This window comes from Schistocerca gregaria, chromosome 10 (assembly GCF_023897955.1).
Source record: "Schistocerca gregaria isolate iqSchGreg1 chromosome 10, iqSchGreg1.2, whole genome shotgun sequence".
NCBI lineage: Eukaryota > Metazoa > Arthropoda > Insecta > Orthoptera > Acrididae > Schistocerca > Schistocerca gregaria.
The window spans coordinates 170953735-170975885 of record NC_064929.1 but is presented as its reverse complement, the minus strand read 5'-3'; the positions used below and the strand labels follow the sequence as shown (position 1 = coordinate 170975885).

General features: G+C 44.2%; 1 protein-coding gene across 1 annotated transcript in view; it reads left to right on the top strand.

Annotated features, from left to right (window-relative positions):
- Positions 1-6111: 6111 nt before the first annotated feature.
- The window catches only part of LOC126293527 (trypsin alpha-like), a 30224-nt gene continuing 14184 nt past the window's right edge, over positions 6112-22151 (top strand). The window contains exons 1-2 of the mRNA XM_049986794.1: positions 6112-6216; positions 15898-16047. Coding sequence (XP_049842751.1) covers positions 6120-6216; positions 15898-16047 — 247 coding nt within the window. The 5' untranslated portion in view covers positions 6112-6119. The remainder of the gene's footprint in view (positions 6217-15897; positions 16048-22151) is intronic.

The following is a 22151-nucleotide window of genomic DNA, read 5'->3' as shown; positions in this document are numbered from 1 at the left end:
TCCAAACAGTGTTTTACATATGTTTCTTGGTTTTAAACTATTGTAATAACTGAAGAATGTTATAATCATCTACTTGGAAACAATAATCTTCCAGCAGTACCAGACGTATAACTTCATGAATCGTATTCCTCAAACGCTGTAAAACTTCCAGTTGCACAAGATGTCTATAGTATACAATTATTTTAAATTCATTGTGAGAAACAACATTTCCATAAGGTTTTCTAGTTTAGTAGCTGAATAGATAATATCATGAACACTTAATTTTTTCTGAGCACCCTCCATTAAATTAACAACTGCTAAAGTTATAATATAGTGTAACCTAAGAAACACCAGAGCAAGATGGTAAAAACACACGTTTACTACATTCAAAACCAAACATTATGGTGACTTCATTAATTATCAAATGATGGTCAAGAGAGAAAATATTTTTTACTATCAAATAAGTGCAAACAACATTCATGAGACATTTTAGCTTTGCAAGAAAGACACAGAGAGGTAAAAAACCAAAGAGCAAACTCTAAACTGATGGTATTAGAATGTCCAATTGAACAATGTGGATATAGAGATTATCAAGTATCACAGACACAAAATCTGCACTCAACACTCCAGCAGGTTGCTAGCAGTCCCAGCTGATGCCCCATTCCACATCCTCCCCAACCTCCTCCCACTCCCATAGGTGGACGCCTATGCATGCAACATTCCATCTCCAAGGTCATGCAGGCTTTAGGCTTTGCATTTGCCACCATGGCGAAGGTGTACTGCAAACCCTCATTTCAAAGGAGATCAGTGCCACCAGAGCCAGCTGCTTATGAAGGGTCACTATTGTTTATTGAGGAATGTTGCACTGGACAGGTGACTGCAGTACAGCAAGACATTCACCTGTTCATTGTTGAACAAAAACAGCTGATGATAAGTCATTGCATCCAGAACCATCCCATTGCTGTAAAGCACAGTATGCTTCTGTATGAAATAAAGATCACTTTTAGTGGTGGGAATTCAAATTGATACATCCAAGTATTTGACTCAATTAACTGATTCTAGTTGTGACTCATATTATTGCAGTCATAGCTAGAAATAAATTTTGTACAGTTTTAGATTTCTAAACTTTTAAAGCAAGTTTCCAATCCTTGCAACATCCTGAAATCTCATCAAGATCTGACTGAAACTTGTGCAGTTTTTTGCCGGCAGTGCTTCACCATAGATAAATGTACCACCCATGAAAGGTCTTCATCTGTCAACAAATCTCCACCCAAAACAAAATCTTGCATCCTCCCAATTGACAAATCCTCAATACAGGCACAAATTTTGATTGACATCCTGTATGATCATCTGCCTCCATAGCTGATTTCATTAACACATACCTGTGCAGTGGTGTCAGACTGGGTGGCAAGCTGGTTTGAATCCTGGTATTGGAAAATTTTCACAGCCGGCATTTGGCCAGCAAGTGGAGGAGAAGTTGAGATGTAAGATTTCTGATTATCAGTCCTTGTGCCAGTTTCATTGATTAAATTCCACAGAGACATTAAGCTCAATGCCTCCTTGGTGGTGCTGAAAATGTTGTTCTATGGCACCAGGTCTCTCTCTTCCCTTCTCTACATTCATAACAATACAAACCCAGCAGTACTGTGTACAAGCACTCGTTACCCTCATACACATGACAGAGGTACAAATTTGACACTTCGTGAAACATAGGAGAAAGGCAATAGCAAACCACCTTCATTGGGACCTTGCCTAGAATGGTGATGCAGGCTTCCAGAATCTGTCCCCCCCCTCCTGCCGACCCCCCCCCCCCCCCCCCCCAACCTCAGCCCGACCACCATGCACATTTGATTAGTATGGGAATACTTTGACTGGCTCTCACATATTTGTAGTATGTTAAAACAGAGCCAATTGCCTTTTGGAAGCTAAAAAATATGTGCTCTACCTGACTGACTCAACTGATATCTTTTAGGGTGTGTAGCACAGCCTGTTTGGTAGAATTAGCCAGCACTTCACTGCCACCTGACAGGCACCACATAATTTTATTTATTTATTCTGTTGCTGAATATTGTGCCCCTGCATGAGAAGGCAGTGCACAAGCAACTAATATGAGGCCTTCAAGACTGTTTCTCATGCTACCAAACTGACTAATATTCAGTGGTTGCCAGTTCTGTCCAGTATTGTTCCTTCACAACTCAGAAAAAAATCTGGTTCACAAAACTATGGAGAGCTCTTCAAATACCAGAGCCCCAGCTCCAAGAGGGCAGAATGATTCAGGTCAATGGGAATGATTGAGTACCATGAGAATTCATTTCTAAGTACTATTTTCCAGAATAGACCATCTATACACATGAAGTCACGCAAGCCACTGGGTCACTCTTTGCATCCCAGAAGTTTTCTGTCACTGATTAGTAGAAAGAGTACTGGAATGAGCATTCACCCCAGAACACTCACCTTATTGAAAATCTAACAACTAAGTTACTGCCTTAGGGAAACACAGAAACTATTTTGTAATTTTTAAAAATTTATATACTGTTCTGGCACAGTAATATGAGTTCCAAATTATAAAATTTTTAATGGAGTTCAACCACTTTGACATAAAATAGCCCTGTTACTCCATGATTAGCGGCAGACTCAGAAGCATGGTGATACAAGACGGATGGGCAGCACAGTCTGCAATTCTCCAGCAGCTGAATGAGGTACAGCACAACAGCAGGAAAACAGAAAAGGACAGCAATTAAGCAAAATAACACGCATGCTCATTCATGCTGTGTGATGCCAAAAGAAGCAATGAACATGTCTAGCGAAAACAGTCATAGACCAATTTAACTAGCTGCTAAGAGAGAATTAAAGTAAGGGTAGCAGAATAACGAGGCCACATGTGGTCATCGCTAGTAAACCACGTGTCACAGAGCTATGGAGAGCTCTTTAAATATCACAGCCCCAGCTCCAAGTAGGGGAGAACTGTTAAGGTTAATGGGAATGACGAAGTCCATGTCAATGACATTCCACTCCGTGAGCATGTTGTTTTAGTAAGTCTAGTCTCAGATCAACCAGCACAGCAGCAGCCAGCCATCGAGCACCACAGAGCTGAACTCCACTGATGTACTTCATGCTGTGTCACATCACCCACTACCAATGGGAGAACTGATGAACTACCAGCAGCAGTGGAGTACCAGGTACTGTACTCACTGAATGTGGGATGGAAGATAACCATCAGGCTGGCAGTACTTGGTTCAACACCTGCCGTCTACACCATGCTGTGGATGGGATGGTCCAGGGAAGAAGAGGTATGGCATGGGATTGAGTCCACTCCCTCAGCCAGTAGCAGCTACCATGCTGTACTAGACTGGACTAAGCATCTGTATCTTTTTGATAAACTTAAGAAAGAAAAGAAGAAAAATATTATCATAGCAGCTGATTTTAAAGTAACTGTAATAAGTCATGACTATAGCTCAAAACAGTTTATTGAATTATTTCAGAACTCTGCTTTAAACTAAACTTTTGTGAATTCGCAAGGGAAAATGTTCATCCAGCTGCTTGTATATACAATTTGTTAGCAAATTTACGTTTGACTTTGAAAACAAGTTCTGTTTGGACTTAGAAATTTTTGAGCATTCTGCTTTGTTTATTCATCTGCCAGGAGTAACTAAACCAGATGTTACAAAAAGTTTTATGTAAAGAAAGTTATGTGAAAATAACTTGAACATGTTGTGTGACAAAATAGATCCAGTAAAACAGCATATAGATAACAGTGTGTCAAGTACTAAGAACTTTGATAAATTTCTAATTAAGTTTTCTAGAGGTGTTCAATGAATTGATCCCACCAAAGATCTGGCACCAAAAAGCCAAAAGTAAACTATATGGGATTAATCCAGGATTAAAATATCTAGTGCTGGAGTATGACAGCTACATAAAGAACTGAAATACAGTAAGACTCCTGACTTTATTAACTATGCGAAATGTTACAAAGTTGTTTGAAGGTGTCAAAACTACCAAAAGAATGACAAAATAATAAGTTCATTTTAGGACATAATAATAAATCTAAGGTAGTATGGTCTGTTATTAAATCTGAATTGGGTACAGCAGCTTATCACCAGGAAATTTCAAAATTAAACAAAAACAACAACACTGTTTTCAGTCCCATTCAAATATCTCAATGCTCTAATAGATTTCTCATAAATGCAGTAAAATCTAATGCTGATATGGTTATTTATCAAAACAGTGTACATCTCTTTGGCCCAGACCAGAATAGTGGGACTCACATTCGGTAAGACAATGGTTCAAACCCGTGCGGCCATCCTGATTTTGGTTTTCCGTCTTTTTCCTAAACCACTTCAGGCAAATGCCAGGATTGTTCCTTTGAAAGGGCACAACTGACTTCCTTCCCCATCCTCCCCTAATCTGACAGGACTAATCACCTTGTTGTTTGGCCCCTTTCCCCAAATCAACCAACTACCCATCCACAATGGTGACTCCCTTGTGGCATTTAGTAAAGTCTCAGCTGAAGATGTAAATAATGCTATTTTGTCCTCAAACAAAAACTCTGCAGGGTGGGACCAAGTACACGCTAAAGTAATTAAATCTGTCTGTGATAAAACTGCACACCCTCTATCTTTAATAATCAATCATTCATTTGAGCCAATGGCTGGGAAAATCCCCACTTCATTGCTACCTCTGAGATGCTGTGTCCCATGGCTGTTGTGCCGACTATAACACCACGTTAAAATTCACTTAAATAGTGATAACTCGCCTTTGTAGCAGCAGTAACCGATGTAACAACTGTGTCAGACACTTGTTCTCTTACATAGGAGTTGCCAGTGCAGCAGCATCTGCCTGTTTACATATCTCTGTTTTTGAATACCCACACGTGTGACAGTTTCTTTGGCACTTCAGTGTATATGCTAGTGGGTACTGTGCTGGATCTTTTTACATCAGCACAACTTTAAATAAATACAGTGAAACACAGTGTTTATAGCTTGCTTTTCAGTGTCACCACAAAGTATCTTGAGTGTGTAACAGAACGTTTCCCCGTCATCTCATATATTCGCAAAGCATGTCTGGTTATTCCGATAACTGAGGACAGAGTGTATAGTACTCGAAATGTTCTTTATGAGAGACGAAAGCTCAACCACACTGATTTGGAGTCTCTTGACTAGCAGAAGCCGCTACACAGCACTCGTATTCAAACACAGAGATGTCGTGGTATGCAGCCCACCCTACTTAATACACAGAACAAATCCCACCCCAACCCAACCTCCTCGACCCTGCCAACAACTGATGGAAGAGATCGGACACACCATGACCACACTGTCTCTTGATGTTATCGGGCCACCTCTGGCACCAGCGTCTGACGACCGTTGTCGGTGCCACTGTGAACGCAGCCTTAGTTGGTGTGCACAGTAGTATGCACTGCCCTCTACTGCAAAACAAAACAGAAAAGCTTAACTCCGTCCGAATATGCCTTGGAAGGCCCGACGGTACCGACCGGACGCCGTGTCACCCTCAGCCCACATGCGGATATGGAGGGGCATGTGGTTAGCAAACTGCTCTCCTGGCCGTATGTCAGTTTACGAGACCGGGCCTCTACCGCCAAGCAAAACAATTATTCCAAGAGTCCCATAACACAGCCAGGAAAGAATTTATTACGACTTCTGTCGCACACTAAACAAACTATGAGAAAGCCCAGCAATACCGCTAACATCTTTCGTGAACCAAGTAGCATTGAGCGAGTTTTGAAAATACCCCCACCTAGAGGTGAGGCGAGTTTTGCAACAATGGGCTGTATTCTCTGGTATTTAAGTGTGGAATAAAGCACGTTTTGCCGAAGGAGGCTGCACAGGTTTGCAGAGAAAGCTAAACAGTGTATGTTACGACAAAACTATTTTTTGCGAAAAAAAAGATGCATGGAGTGAGTTTTGCGAAAATGCTTCTTAGTTGTCGTCCTAAGAATAGGATGTGATACGAGAGAAGTGGAGTTTCATAATAACGGATGTTTTCAGTGTTACTGCAGTGTGTGTGAGTGTGTGTGTTGAGGGCAACAGAACACTCGAGACGAGTACCAAGTCCGGCTGCACGGCGCCAGATAAGCGTGCTCTGTCCAGGGAACTGGACACAGCTGCGGTCGCTCAGTTCCCACCATGACGTCCCTCAGGCTGATCGCTTTCTGCGGCTCGCTGCAGCCGCTGCTGTTGCTCCTGCTCTGTACCGTGGCCGCTACGGCAGCTTACGAACCAGGTACGCAGGTACCTCAGCACTTCACCCTACGTCGCCTTGTATTGTGCTCCTGGTACGGTCCGCTGAATGCTGGAAGAGACTATAGTAAGGATCTACGCGAGTGCGGATATCGGCGGGTATATCCGTAATAACAGTTACTTCATCTGCATCTACATCTACATGATGAGTCTGTAATTCACAATTAAGTGCCACACTTAAGCTAATTATCTGCCGTTAGACGCTCTAACAGCGCGTGGGAAAAACGAACATCTAAATCTGTCAGTGCTAGCTAGCTCTGAGAATAATTTTGTTATGATGTTTGTTGCTCCCTATGTATGTGGGCGCCAATAAAACATTTTCACTCTCTGAGGTTGCCGGCTGGTGTGGCCGAGCGGTTCTAGGCGCTTCAGTCTGGAACCGCGCGACCGTTATGGACACAGGTTCGAATCCTGCCTCGGGCATGAATGTGTGTGATGTCCTCAGGTTAGTTAGGTTTAAGTAGTTCTGAGTTCTAGGGGACTGATGACCTCAGATGTTAAGTCCCATAGTTCTCAGAGCCATGCAAACCATTTGAATCACTCTCTGAGGACAAAGTAGGTGACTGAAATTCCACGAGAAGGTCTCGTGCAACCACAAAATCCTTTATTTTGATGACTGCCACTCCAATTCGTATATAATATCCGTAGCACTCTATTCCCTATTATTCGATAACAGGCCTAGCAAACAACCCTCCCTTCTTTGAACTTTCTCGATGTCCTCAGTCAATCCTATCTGGTACGGATCCCACACCACACAACAATACTCTAGAAGAGGACGGGCAAGTGTAAAGTAAGCAGTGTCTTCAGTAGACCTTTTACATTTTCTGCCGATAAATCGCTGTCTTTGGTTTGCTTTCCCCCACAACATCATGAACGTGATCGCCCCAATTTGAGTTATTCGTAATTATAATACCTGAGTATTGAGTTAAATTTATAGCTTTTAGATTTGTGTGATTTATCGCGTAACTGAAATTTAGCGGATTCTCTTTAGTGCTCGTGTGGATGACTTCACACTGTTCGTGATTTAGAGTCAAGTGTCACTTTTTACACCATACGGGTATCTGGTGTAAATCATTTTGCAATTCGTTTTCATCATCTGATGACTTTACATTACGGTAAATGACAGAGTCATATGCGAACAATCTAAGAGGATTCTTCAGATGGTCTCCTAAACCGTTTGTGAGGATCGGGAACAACAGAAAGCCCGTAACACTTTCTTGGGGAACGCCGTGCGTGGTATAACTTCTGTTTTACTCGGTGACTTTCCGTCAGTGATTACAAACTGTGACCTTTCTGACAGGAAGTTACGAATCCAGTCGCACGGCTGAGACAAGAGTTCGCAGGCAAGTAATGTAATTTACAAGTCACTCGCGAGGGACGGTGTCAAAAGCCTTCAGGAAATCCGAAAACGTGGAATCGATTTGACTTACCCAGTTGATAGCGCTTCGTGTCTAAAAGCTAAAGCACAGCGTCAGTAGTACGATCTTCGTGTATTTTTGCCTTACAATACGGTAAAGCAGCCCCATCGTCAGGAAATGGGTGTAGGTGAACGGATTCTGGGATCCTGCGCCGACGGTCGAGGCAAGTTTCAAGTGAATGTACGCAGGTGACGCAGTAGTCTGTTAATTGGATGTGACTTTAACCTGCCGAGTGTAGAATGGGACATCTATGAGATTCATTGCAGTGGGTACAGACAGACAGTCTTACTAGGTACACCCCATAAATCATGGGTAGAAGGCAACGGGCAAATTTCATATTCCTAGATTTCTCGAAAGTATTTGACGCGGTACCCCACTGAAGATTGTTGGCAGAGGCCCGACAATGCAGTTTAGGCTCCCAATTATGTGAGCAGCTCGAAGACTTTCAAAGTAATAGAATCCAGTAAGCGGTCCTCGACGACCAGCGATGATCAGAGGCAAGGGTACAGTCAGCAGTGTCCCACGGAAGCGTGACAGGACCGCTTTCACTGTCTTTATACACCAATACTCTGAAGGGAAGGGTGGGCATCAATCTGCTGTTGTTTGCTGGTGACGCCGTGATGTACGGGAGAGAATGGAATTGAGTGGCTGTAGGAGCATACGACTTGGACAGAATTTCGAGATGATGTGATGAACGGCAGCTTGCTCTAAAAGTAGAAAAATGTAAGCTAATGCGGATGAGTAGGAAGAACATTGTTGTAACGTTCGATTACAGCATTAGTAGGGTTCAGCTTGACACTGTAACGCTGGAAAGCGATATTAAATGGAACGAGCACGTCTGGTTGCTAGCAGGGAGGTGGACGCTCGACTTCGTTTTGTTGGGAGCATTCTGGGAAAGTGTAGCTCGTCCATAAAGGAGACGGTTTATAGCTGTATAGAATTCTTGAGTACTGCTCTAGTGTTTCGGATCTCCACCAGCTAAGACTGAATGAAGATATCTAAGCAATTCAGAGGTGTGCTACTAGATTTGCTACCGGTAGGTTCGGTCAGCGTGCAGGTATTATGGAATTGCTTTGGGAACTCAAATAGGAATCCCTGGAGAAGACGCAAGGCTCTATTACAGAAATTTAGGGAACTGGCAGCTGAGGCTGACTGCGGAACGATTCTGCTGCCACCAACGTACATTTCGCGTAAGTACCACGACGATAAGATGAGATAAATCAGGGCTCATATGAAGGCTCATAGAAAGTCGTTTTTTCCTCGCTCTGTTTTCAAGGGCAAAGAGATAGGAAATGCCTAGTAGTGGTGCAGGGTGCCCTCCGACACCCACAGTATGTACCTACGGACCTGCAGTATGCAGATGTGCTTTTGAACACGGTTTCCGAAAACTGCCTTGGGCAGCTACTTCGACGACCCACACACAATGGAAATATTTTAGAACAGGCCGCTGTGACCGAGCGGTTCTAGGCGCTTCAGTCTGATACTGCGCTGCTGTTACAGTCGCAGGTTCGAATACTGCCTCGAGCATTGATGTGTGTGATGTTCTTAGGTTAGTTAGGTTTAAGTAGTTCTTAGTCTAGGGGACTGGTGTTAAGTTCCGTAGCGCTCAGAGCCAGGATTCGAACCTGCGACCTTAGCATTCGCACGGTTCCGGACTGCGCGCCTAGAACCGCGAGACCACCGCGACCGGCGCCCACTATGGAAAATGGATGCTGCGTGTGATACCTGGGACCTTAATTTAAAAAAATTATATAGATGGTTTTCAAAAAGTACATTTCACCGCTGGGGACCTTCCCTTGTCAGATGGCCTCCAATGACTATTTCTGTTCATTGTGAGAACAATCCTGATGTAGATGTGGCGTTGCATATTCTTCTGGATTTGCTATTACTTCATTCGATTTTATTTTTAGCGGAGCGTCAGCTATGTGTAGGTGGGTATAAAAATAAACTTAACGTTTCATGCGGCAGCGTAGCTTCCTCGCAGAATTCAGCTTAAATAAACAAATGCACAACGTTTTAGCGGCGCATTCAAAAGGGAGAGCCGGTCCGTAAAGTCCGCAGTGATGCGTGTGGAAGGTTATTTGTTACTGTTTGACATTCCACAATGGAATGTTAATAATGTTTCGCTTAATTTGTTTCCAGTTGCTTTATTTTAATACTCACAGATAGGTATCTGAAAATGCTGGAACGCTAAAACCAATCGCATCACAAGTATTAAAATAGAACATTCGGAAGCAGATTAGACCAAATGTTACACTTGCAGATAATTAATAAAATCGATAAACAGCAGACACATAATAAAACTGAAAATTCCATTTAAATTCTAATAAGGATAAATTAATATACAATAGTACTCTGGTAATACGCTTCTAAAGGGACCAGGCAAAAATCAGATTTTAGCTTAGAAAAAGGAGAACAAAAAATACTTGCGTGACCACCTACGGCATTACTTACCTCAGTGTTGTGGTAACCTCTAAACTCCTTCCATCTCTGAATTTAAACAAGACATTTTATCAGTGGAACTCCCATCTTCAACACTGATATGTGACCGATCAACAACACAATCTATGAAGCCATCGAATTGCTACATTTTTTCTTCTTCTTTAGTACAGGTTGTTCTGCATCCCACCAGCGTTCTGCAGTGAAGTGCAGCAGAGCTTTGTGCATTAGTTTATGCACATCTGGTAGCTAAAATATCATATCGTTCCTTGTGATACATCCTTCAACTTGCCTCATAATACGTTCAGAGAGGTTCAAATTGCTGTGTTATGGCGATAACCTAACGATAATCTGACCTGCAGGCTATGCCGCTTCATCAGTTAACTGATCTGCAACGTAAACTTCAACCTGTTTCAGTAATTCAAGCTTAATCTCAATAGAATCGACATGTGCTCCCTTTCCCTTCAGACAGTCTGCAGTGTCTTCCTTCCTCCAAGATTTTTATGGCCTCCACTCAAACTTAAAACTATGACACCAAGCACTGACGATACCTATAACACTGTTGAGCTCTAATTTGGATAAAATATCTTTGAACCATGTTAGGAACCCTTCACTATTCGTATCTTCATGATAATCTCCACTCTTTTTTAATCCAAAAGTCAATTCAGCATCTTCCAAAAAACCACATTTGTTTTCTGTACGAGCTGTAATCAGCCTCTTTCCTCTTCCCGTCGGATGTTATAACCCCTCTGATAAACCTGCAACAAAATCGTGTCTCTTTATCAGTCACTATTTAGTCAGTCCACACATTTTGTGCCACATGCCCAGCATTAACCATTGTTTTGTCAGGGTAATAAATCTTCGGTCTGAACTGTTGAATCTGCTGGAGATAACGTCTCCTCCACATACCAATATCCACTCTATCTGTAATTATGCCATTTCGTTTCCTGCTTTCCTTTACCATTAGCGACGGATGTTTCTCCGATAACTTCACAAAAACATTGGGAACTACCAATTTTTCATTCCTTTATAACGGTGTTCTTCTTCTGTGTTTCACAAAAGACCGTGGCACAGCTTCAGCCATTTTTACCACACACATGGGAAACGGGAAAGAACGAGAAGCACCGCAATGACTGCCAGCGTGATTGTTGCGGAGCGGTTGGGAAGGGGAAACGTCCCGCTGTTCCCTTCAGTACTACCAACGGGAGAGATTCTCTGCTCCCTCCTTCTTCAGAATGACATATACAGTCAGAATGACATATACAGTTATTTAGCATTGAAGTTAGCCAATCAGATCGTCGCGCGCTTAAATTCAGGTTTCAGCTAACGAGACAAAGCACTCCGTTCGGCAACACTGCCCCTGGCAGGCCGCTTGAGTGTGAGCGCGCGACGCCCCGATTGGCTAAATTCTATGCTAAATAACTCGGAAACGGCGCAAAGTATCGAATTTGTTTTCGTAACATTCATATCTCAGTACAACCTGCCCTGCAACATCCCTACAAGCATTTCACACATTTTCTGACCATTGAGTATTGTCACATACAATGGGTCATTAACTGAGTATTGTCACATACAATGGGTCATTTTCCTCCGCACACTCGGTTTACTCTCAAATGTGTAAGACAGAATATCATTTCGGTAAACATTAAGAAAAAAAATTAGAGTGGAACCCACAACTTTTCTTACAATTCAGCTATTACGCTAACACAACTGCGTGTATTTGGTGATATTTTTATAATGATCTATGCCATTTTTTTTTAAATTTACTAGGACCGTTCAACAAGTAATGAACCACATTATTTTAAAGCAATTAATATACATAGACAAACGTCCTTTTTGGTACTTCACATTTCATGCTCGTTCTGTGCGCCGGTGAGGTCTCTAATATGGAGCACTTGGCAGCAGGTGGCAGCACAATGCACCTAATATGAAAAACGTATGTTTTGGGGGGAGTCCCGGGTACTTTTGATCCCATAGTGTAACTAAAGCTCAGAACTGCTACAGCGTGTATTTAAAGCAAACCTGATTTGCCTCATCATCTACATCTACATCTACATTTATACTCCACAAGCCAACCAACGATCTGTGGCGGAGGGCACTTTACGTGCCACTGTCATTACCTCGCTTTTCTGTTCCAGTCGCGTATGGTTCGCGGGAAGAACGACTGTCTGAAAGCCTCCGTGCGCGCTCGAATCTCTCTAATTTAACATTCGTGATCTCCTCGGGAGGTATAAGTAGGGGGAAGCAATATATTCGATACCTCATCCAGAAACGCACCCTCTCGAAACCTGGCAAGCAAGCTACACCGCGATGCAGAGCGCCTCTCTTGCAGAGTGTGCCACTTGAGTTTGCTAAACATCTCCGTAACGCTATCACGGTTACCAAATAACCCTGTGACGAAACGCGCCGCTCTTCTTTGGATCTTCTCTATCTCCTCCGTCAACCCGATCTGGTTCGGATCCCACACTGATGAGCAACACTCAAGTATAGATCGAACGAGTGTTTTGTAATCCACCTCCTTTGTTGATGGACTACATTTTCTAAGGACTCTCCTAATGAATCTCAACCTGGTACCTGTCTTACCAACAATTAATTTTATATGATCATTCCACTTCAAATCGTTCCGCACGCATACTCCCAGATATTTTACAGAAGTAACTGCTACCAGTGTTTGTTCCGCTATCATATAATCATACAATAAAGGATCCTTCTTTCTATGTATTCGCAATACATTACATTTGTCTATGTTAAGGGTCATTTGCCACACCCTGCACCAAGTGCCTATCCGCTGCAGATCTTCCTGCATTTCGCTACAATTTTCTAATGCTGCAACTTCTCTGTATACTACAGCATCATCAGCGAAAAGCCACATGGAACTTCCGACACTATCTAATAGATCATTTATACACTTCTGGAAATTGAAATAAGAACACCGTGTATTCATTGTCCCAGGAAGGGGAAACTTTATTGACACATTCCTGGGGTCAGATACATCACATGATCACACTGACAGAACCACAGGCACATAGAAACAGGCAACAGAGCATGCACTATGTCGGCACTAGTACAGTGTATATCCACCTTTCGCAGCAATGCAGGCTGCTATTCTCCCATGCAGACGATCGTAGAGATGCTGGATGTAGTCCTGTGGAACGGCTTGCCATGTCATTTCCACCTGGCGCCTCAGTTGGACCAGCGTTCGTGCTGGACGTGCAGACCGCGTGAGACGACGCTTCATCCAGTCCCAAACATGCTCAATGGGGGACAGATCCGGAGATCTTGCTGGCCAGGGTAGTTGACTTACACCTTCTAGAGCACGTTGGGTGGCACGGTATACATGCGGACGTGCATTGTCCTGTTGGAACAGCAAGTTCCCTTGCCGGTCTAGGAATGGTAGAACGATGGGTTCGATGACGGTTTGTATGTACCGTGCACTGTTCAGTGTCCCCTCGACGATCACCAGAGGTGTACGGTCAGTGTAGGAGATCGCTCCCCACACCATGATGCCGCGTGTTGGCCCTGTGTGCCTCGGTCGTATGTAGTCCTGATTGTGGCGCTCACCTGCACGGCGCCAAACACGCATACGACAATCATTGGCACCAAGGCACAAGCGACTCTCATTGCTGAAGACGACACGTCTCCATTCACGCCTGTCGCGACACCACTGGAGGCGGGCTGCACGATGTTGGGGCGTGAGCGGAAGACGGCCTAACGGTGTGCGGGACCGTAGCCCAGCTTCATGGAGACGGTTTCGAATGGTACTCGCCGACACCCCAGGAGCAACAGTGTCCCTAATTTGCTGGGAAGTGGCGGTGCGGTCCCCTACGGCACTGCGTAGGATCCTACGGTCTTGGCGTGCATCCGTGCGTCGCTGCGGTCCGGTCCCAGGTCGACGGGCACGTGCACCTTCTGCCGACCACTGGCGACAACATCGATGTACTGTGGAGACCTCACGCCCCACGTGTTGAGCAATTCGGCGGTACGTCCACCCGGCCTCCCGCATGCCCACTATACGCCCTCGCTCAAAGTCCGTCAACTGCACATACGGTTCACGTCCACGCTGTCGCGGCATGCTACCAGTGTTAAAGACTGCGATGGAGCTCCGTATGCCACGGCAAACTGGCTTACACTGACGGCGGCGGTGCACAAATGCTGCGCAGCTAGCGCCATTCGACGGCCAACACCGCGGTTCTTGGTGTGTCCGCTGTGCCGTGCGTGTGATCATTGCTTGTACAGCCCTCTCGCAGTGTCCGGAGCAAGTATGGTGGGTCTGACACACCGGTATCAATGTGTTCTTTTTTCCATTTCCAGGAGTGTATATATTGTGAAAAGCAATGGTCCCATAACACTCCCCTGTGGCAAACCAGAGGTTACTTTAACGTCTGTAGACGTATCTCCATTGATAACAACATGCTGTGTTCTGTTTGCTAAAAACCCTTCAATCCAGCCACACAGCTGGACTGATATTCCGTAGGCTCTTACTTTGTTTATCAGGTGACAGTGAGGAACTGTATCGAACGCCTTCCGGAAGTCAAGGAAAATGGCATCTACCTGGGAGCCTGTATCTAATATTTTCTAGGTCTCATGAATAATAAAGCGAGATGGGTCTCATACGATCGCTGTTTCCGGAATCTATGTTGATTCCTACAGAGCAGATTCTGGGTATCCAGAAATGACATGATACGCGAGCAAAAAACATGTTCTAAAATTCTACAAGAGATCGACGTCAGAGATATAGGTCTATAGTTTTGCCCATCTGCTCGACGACCCTTCTTGGAGACTGGGACTACCTGTGCTCTTTTCCAATCATTTAGAGTCTTCCGTTCCTCTAGAGACTTGCGGTACGCTGCTGTTGGAAGGGGGGAAAGTTCTTTCGCGTATTCTGTGTAGAAACGAAATGGTATCCCGTCAGATCCAGTGGACGTTCCTCCGTTGAGTGATTCCAGTTGCTCTTCTATTCCTTGGACACTTATTTCGACGACTTCTCTGTGGATTTCATTTATCTGTTGTTCTGTAGTCATAATGGATCGCGCTTATTCTTATTCGATTTTCCTGCAAATGCTGTCTACGCTCTTCGTGAGTCTCACTGCCGGCCGGTGTGGCCGAGCGGTTCTAGGCGCTACAGTCTGGAACAGCGCGACCACTACGGTCGCAGGTTCGAATCCTGCCTCGGGCATGGATGTGTGTGATGTCCTTAGGTTAGTTAGGTTTAAGTAGTTCTAAGTTCTAGGGAACTGATGACCACAGCTGTTAAGTCCCATAGTGCTCAGAGCCATTTGAACCATTTTGAACTTATTTCGATGTCAGCTATTTTTCCGTTTGTGCGAGGATTTAGAGAAGGAACTGCAGTGCGGTCTTCCTCTGTGAAACAGCTTTGGAAAAAAGGTGTTTAGTATATCAGCTTTACGCGTGTCATCCTCTGTTTCAATGCCATCATCATCCCGGAGTGTCTGGATTTGCTGTTTCGAGCCACTTACTGATTTAACGTAAGACCAGAACTTCCTGGGATTTTCTGTCAAGTCATAGTGGCGCTACTAGCTACTGGCCCAAAATTAGAATACGGATCAAGTTTCAGATGTAGAAACACACCTACTAACTCTGGTTCAGGTCGCGCAACTCTTCATGATGCTGAGATTTTTTTTTCATGAGTGTACAGTGAGACATAAGTGTCGTATACCCTTGCAGAGAGGGGTGACTTTGTGCAGACGAATGAAACCCTTTCATGAACCTACCCCCTCGGGGTCTCCCAGCCACCCGTGCCACCAGACCGTTGTTTTTAGCGATGCCGTTGCGTTGCCGTGTTTCAGAAGACGTGGAGGAGGAGCGCGTGCTGGGGCAGAACGCGTCGCTGTCTTCGTTCCCGTGGCAGGCGACCGTCGAGTTCAGCGGCTCTCCGCGCTGCAGCGGCTCCATCCTGACGCCCACCATGGTGCTCACCGCCGCTCACTGCACCATCGGTGAGCTGAGGCGCCGCTGCCTGGCCCGGCTCCCTGCCGCTCGTCCTTCTCCCAACACTGTTATTTTACACTACTGGCCACTAAAACTATTACACCGAGAAGAAACGCAGATGATACACGGGTATTCATGGGACAAATAAATTATACTAGAACTGACATGTGATTACATTTTCACGCAATTTGGGTGCATAGATACTGAGAAATCAATATCCAGAACAACCAACGCTGGCCGTAATAACGGCCTTGATACGACTGGGCATTGAGTCAAACAGAGCTTGGATGGCGTGTACAGGTACAGCTGCCCATGCAGCTCCAACACGATACCACAGTTCGTCAAGAGTAGTGACTGGCGTATTGTGACGAGCCACTTGCTCGGCCACCATTGACCAGACGTTTTCAGTTGGTGAGAGATCTGGAGAATGTGCTGGCCAGGGCAGCAGTCGGACATTTTCTGTATCCAGAAAGGTCCGTACAAGACCTGCAACATGCGGTCGTGCATTATCCTGCTGAAATGTAGGGTTTCGCAGGGATCGAATGAAGGGTAGAGGCATGGCTCGCAACACGTCTGAAATGTAACGTCCACTGTTCAAAGTGCCGTCAATGCGAACAAAAGGTGACCGAGACGTATAACCAATGGCACCTCATACCATCACGCCGGGTTATACACCAGCATGGCGATGACGAATCCATGCTTCCAATGTGCGTTCACCGCGATGTCGCCAAACACGGATGCGACCATCATGATGCTGTAAACAGAACCTGGATTCATCCAAAAAAATGACGTTTCGCCATTCATGCACCCAGGTTCGTCGTCGAGTACACCATCGCAGGCGCTCCTGTCTGTGATGCAGCGTTTAGGGTAAGGTAACCGCAGTCATGGTCTCCGAGCTGATAGTCCATTCTGGTGCAAACGTCGTCGAACTGTTCGTGGAGATCGTTGTTGTCTTGGAAACGTCCCCATCTGTCGACTCAGGGATCGAGACGTAGCTGCACGATCCGTTACAGCCATGCAGATAAGATGCCTGTCATCTCGACTGTTAGTGGTACGAGGCCGTTGGGATGCAGCACGGCGTTCCGTATTACCCTCCTGAACTTACCGATTCCATATTCTGCTAACAGTCATTGGAACTCGACCAACATGAGAAGCAATGTCGCGATACGATAAACCGCAATCGCGATAGGCTACAATCCGACCTTTATCAATGCCGGAAACGTGATGGTACGCATTTTTCCTCCTTACACGAGGCATCACAACAACGTTTCACCAGGCACCGCCGGTCAACTGCTGTTTGTGTATGAGAAATCGGCTGGAAACTTTCCTCATGTCAGCAGGTTGTAGGTGCCACCAACGGCGCCAACCTTGTGTGAATCCTCTGAAAAGCTAACGATTTGCATATCACAGCATCTTCTTCCTGTCGGTTAAATTTTTGCGTCTGTGGCACGTCATCTTTGTGGTGTAGTAATTTTAATGGCCAGTAGTGTATTTAAAATCCATCTATCTCGATAATATCCAACTAGACCGATAGGGGTTCAGTTTGAAAGGTGTGTAAAACAGCATTCGCGCGCGCGTGTTTGTGTGTGTGTGTGTGTGTGTGTGTGTGTGTGTGGTTTATAAGCAAGGACTACTTCCTGAAGTGGTGATAATCAAGCTCTAAACCTTTCAAGATATGTAAAATTTTGTAATGTCCCAAAGAAACAATTTGGAAACACAGTCTCAATCGTCAACAGAGCAGAAAATACAGTATGCAATTTCATTAATGTGACCACCTGTTAAGAGCCTGGAAGGTACCGAAAGGGATATGGAGTCACGCCGACCCCAGGGCCGTGGCCAGGTCCACTAGATTTCTCGAACGAGGATCCATCGTGCGGACAGCCCGATCGATGTGGTCCCACGGATAATCGATTGGGTTTAAATGCGGCGAGTTTCAAGGCCAGGGGAGTACGGTAAACTTATCTTGGTGCTCTTCGAACTACACTGTGAGCTGTGAGGCGTGTAGCATTGTTCAGCTGTTACATCCCATTGTGCTGAGGAAAGTCCACCTGCCAACACTAGACATGCTCCTGGAGGGTAGATGCATACTTGTGTTGCTCCATTGTGCCTTCCATAATGGTGAGATCACCCAGGAAGTGCCACGAAAACATTCCCCCAGGCCATAACGCTCCCTCCTCTGGCCTGGACCCTTCCAACCATTCTTGCAAGGTGTTTGCTTCCAGACATTTCCCACTATACACGCCAACAGCCATCTGATCGATGGAGCACAAAACACGTTTCTGCTGGAAAAGCCACCTGCAGCCACTCTGTCCATGTCCAGTTGTGGTACTGGCGTTCAGATTCCAGCTTTAGTCCACAATAAACAGCGGTCAGCATGGGTGCATGAACCAGCAGGCACCTGTTGTGGGCACTCATACGCGGCAACGTGCACAGAATGGTCGTTGAGTAGACACTGTTGGTGGACTCTTGACTCATCCTGGTGGTCAGTTGCTCCATCAGTTGCACGTCTATTCGGCAGCACACGTCTCTGCAGCCGTCATTCACCCTGTCGTATATGGGCCACGGTGTGCCACAGTTGCCTCGACGCCGATTTTGGATGTTGCCGTTTTACCATGCAGAGTATACTTTAACGATAACAGCACAGGAACATTTTGCCAACTTAGCTTCTTCAGAAATATTTCCATCCTTGCCCTTTCGGACTTCAGATAAATTGCTTCGTTTCCGCATGACGACAACAGCGACTCAACAAGTCGTCGGAAGTTCCATGCAGCCATGCTGCATCTGTGGACCTCCATAAATGCGAAAATATTGTCGCTGCAGGATTTTGGGCACGAACTGACCTGTCTATTATGTCCCATAAATATTCGATGGGATTCATGTTTGAGGATCTGGTCAGCCGAAACATTGGCTCGAAATATCCAGCATGTTCTTCAAATAAATCGCAGACAACTGTGGCCTGGTGAAAGATGCACTGTCATCCATAGAAGTTCCGCCATTGTTTTGGAACATGACGTCAATGAATGGCTGCAAATAGTCTACAAGTAGTCGGAGACCTAGAGGATCCAGTCTATTCCATGTAAACACACCTCACGCCACCAGCTTGCGCAGTGCCATGTTGACACCTTGGGTCCATGGCTTCGTGAGGTCTGCCCCAAACTCGAACCCTACCATCAGCTTTTACCAACTGAAATCGGGACTTATATGGCAGGGATTTTAAGATTCAACCGATATGGTCACGACCCATGAGAGGCGAAGCCGTAGGTGATGTGCTGCCATATCCCATTAACGCCAAATTTCCCCGCAACGTCCCACATGTTCGTCGTAGGTCACACATTGATTCCTGTGGTTACTTCAGTGAGTCTTGCTTGTCTGGTAGCACTGACAGCTGTACGCAAATGTCGCTCAACTCGGTAGTTAACTCGGCCACTGCGATGTCCGTGGTGAGAGATAATGTCTGAAATTTGCTATTCTCGGCACACTGTTGAACGGTGGATCTCGGAATATCGAATTTGCTAACGACTTACGAAAAGGAATGCGCTATGCGTCTACTCCAACAACCATTCCAATTTCAAGTCTGTTAATTCCCGCGGTGCGGCCATAATGATTTCGGAAACCTTTTCACATGAGTAACCTGAACACAAATGACACCTCCGCCAATGTACTGCCCTTTTCTACCTTGTGTACGTGATACTACCGCCATCTGTATTTGTGCATATCGCTATCCTATGACTTCTGTAACGTCAGTGTAGAAGCTTTTCAAATGTGGTGCGCCAGGAGGGTGATGAAGATTTGGTAGGTAGGTCGAATAACTAACGATGTACTGAATCGAATGCGGCAAAAAAAGACATTTGTAGCCCAATAAAAAAGCATCCTTAGACAAGACACATTATGAGGAATCGTGAATTTGGTTATAGAGGGAGGTGAAGAGGATAAAAATTGTAGAGAGAAACCAATGTTTGATTACAGTGAGCAGGTTCAAGTGATGAAGAGATGAAAGGCTTGTGCATGGTAGACTGCCACGGGGAGCTGCATCAAAAACGTCTTCGGACTGAAGACCACTAACGAGGAGAACACAGTAAGTTCCATAAGGCGATTCCCCAGAAACTTCGTCCAGTGGCAGAGGAGCCAAAATGTTACCAAACTCTTCGTAAATTTGATGCGATGTTGTAATCGCTGAAATAGCGTCACATGGCCACGCAGCCACCAGATTTTCTTTTCCTTTGAAGATCCCTTCTATAACGTTTCAGTCTGGCTAACTAGCGGTAGAGCTGTATATATTGACGTTATATAAAAAATCTATTTGTGCTGCGCTGAAATCTCACAGACTGCGTTTTATTTGTCTCGATCAGGTCAAGCAAATACGTGCTCCCCGGCGTATTTAAACACAGCTACACGTAGGGCTATATCTGTTCCTATTCCGGTATTAATCATAGCTTCAGTACATACATAACACCATTATCTCCACTAAAGTTTTTCAATTTACTAGAGCCTAATCGTTCGTAACAGAGCGATAACTTGTTAATGCGGCAAAGAGTACTTATGCACGCCACGTTCCTTGGACAATCAGTGTCGTTGCACAGATAATTATTTACTGAGTACACGATACTGAATGGATTGAAAGAAGTTATTAACGCAGTAATAACACTGAATGCTGGTTTATTGCACTATATTCACATCCTAATATTGCCGTAAGGAAGTAACTTTTCCTATCTCGGTTGAATTAATGACGTATATTTCTGTCCAAGATATTATGCAAGTTCCAGAGTCTATCGACACACGAAAGTTAATTCTTTTCTCACAATTTGGTTTCAAAGTTTAGTCTCTATATCGGTCCATCATTAATAGTTTCTAACTTTGGGTAATGTCCAGTCTTTTATTCAAAATATTCAATTTAAAACAATTTCGAATCTTTCACCATCTGGATTCTACGTGATATCCTATTTGGAGTTACTGATTTACTTCTTACAAGTTCAGTGCGTTGTAGTGGATCGCAAATCTTTAGCGTTCAAGAAAACAATCTCGTCGCGCCCACGTATACGAGCACACGCTGAGGTACGACTTGCTCCGGCAAACTCTTGTAACAGAGTAACAGTGCCTGGCTCTTTCTTAGGAATTACATACGAGCACTCATAAGGAGAATTCTTTGAGATCGTTCTAATTACGGTACTTTGCGATCTACTATGATTTTATTTTGAAACTAATGGCATTCTATCTTTTTTCTTTCTTTCTTTTTTCAAAACATTAAGCTACTTGGTTCTGAGTTTCTTTTCTATCTACGTGCTACTATTCAAGCAACATTATTCCAAAATGGACTTTTTTGTGTTTTTTTTTCATTTATGATATTTGGAACTTGATTATTTGAGACTTTTAGGATTTGGGGTACTATTTTTACATTGTTCATTTTTCGTCTAAAGGAAGCGGCGTTACACTTCTTAATGATTCACATTTTTATCAGGCTGTGCAGTATTGAGGAAAAAGAGATTTCTGATAGAAAAGAACAAACTGTGCAATTCAAGATGGTGGTATTAAACATTTTTTGTACGCTTTAGATCTACTGCATATTCAGTGTCATTTATTTGGGACTGTCTTTAGACAATAACCGTAGAGCCAGGACTTTCCAAATTATTGTGAGGATATAAGAGCGTTCAGAGTGCGATAATGCACGCATTCTTGTTACAAAATATCTTATCGTATGGAACAATACAAGTATTTCAAGAACAATGAAAACTTTATTAAAACAAAACTTACGAAAACGAAGCTCATCAGGGATTAAATAAAGCAAAAATCCAGTACGCTACTCGTATTATTTAACGCGAAATTTGACATTATAAATAACTAAAGTATAATGCTGCCATTTGATGAATTTACATCATCTTCCAATACTTTCAATATTATTTATACAAACAAAGATCGTAATTCATATTAATTTGTGATAAATTTGGATTCCTAACTTATATATTAATTCGGCAGTGTCTCATTAAGTTCTTCGGTTTATGAGAGCAGTGGAAGCTGACCCTTGAGCCAGAATTGCCAGGTGTATGTCGATTACATCGACAGCTGTTTCTTATCAATTAATGAAAAGCAATCTGTCTTAAGAGAAGAGGGAGATAAA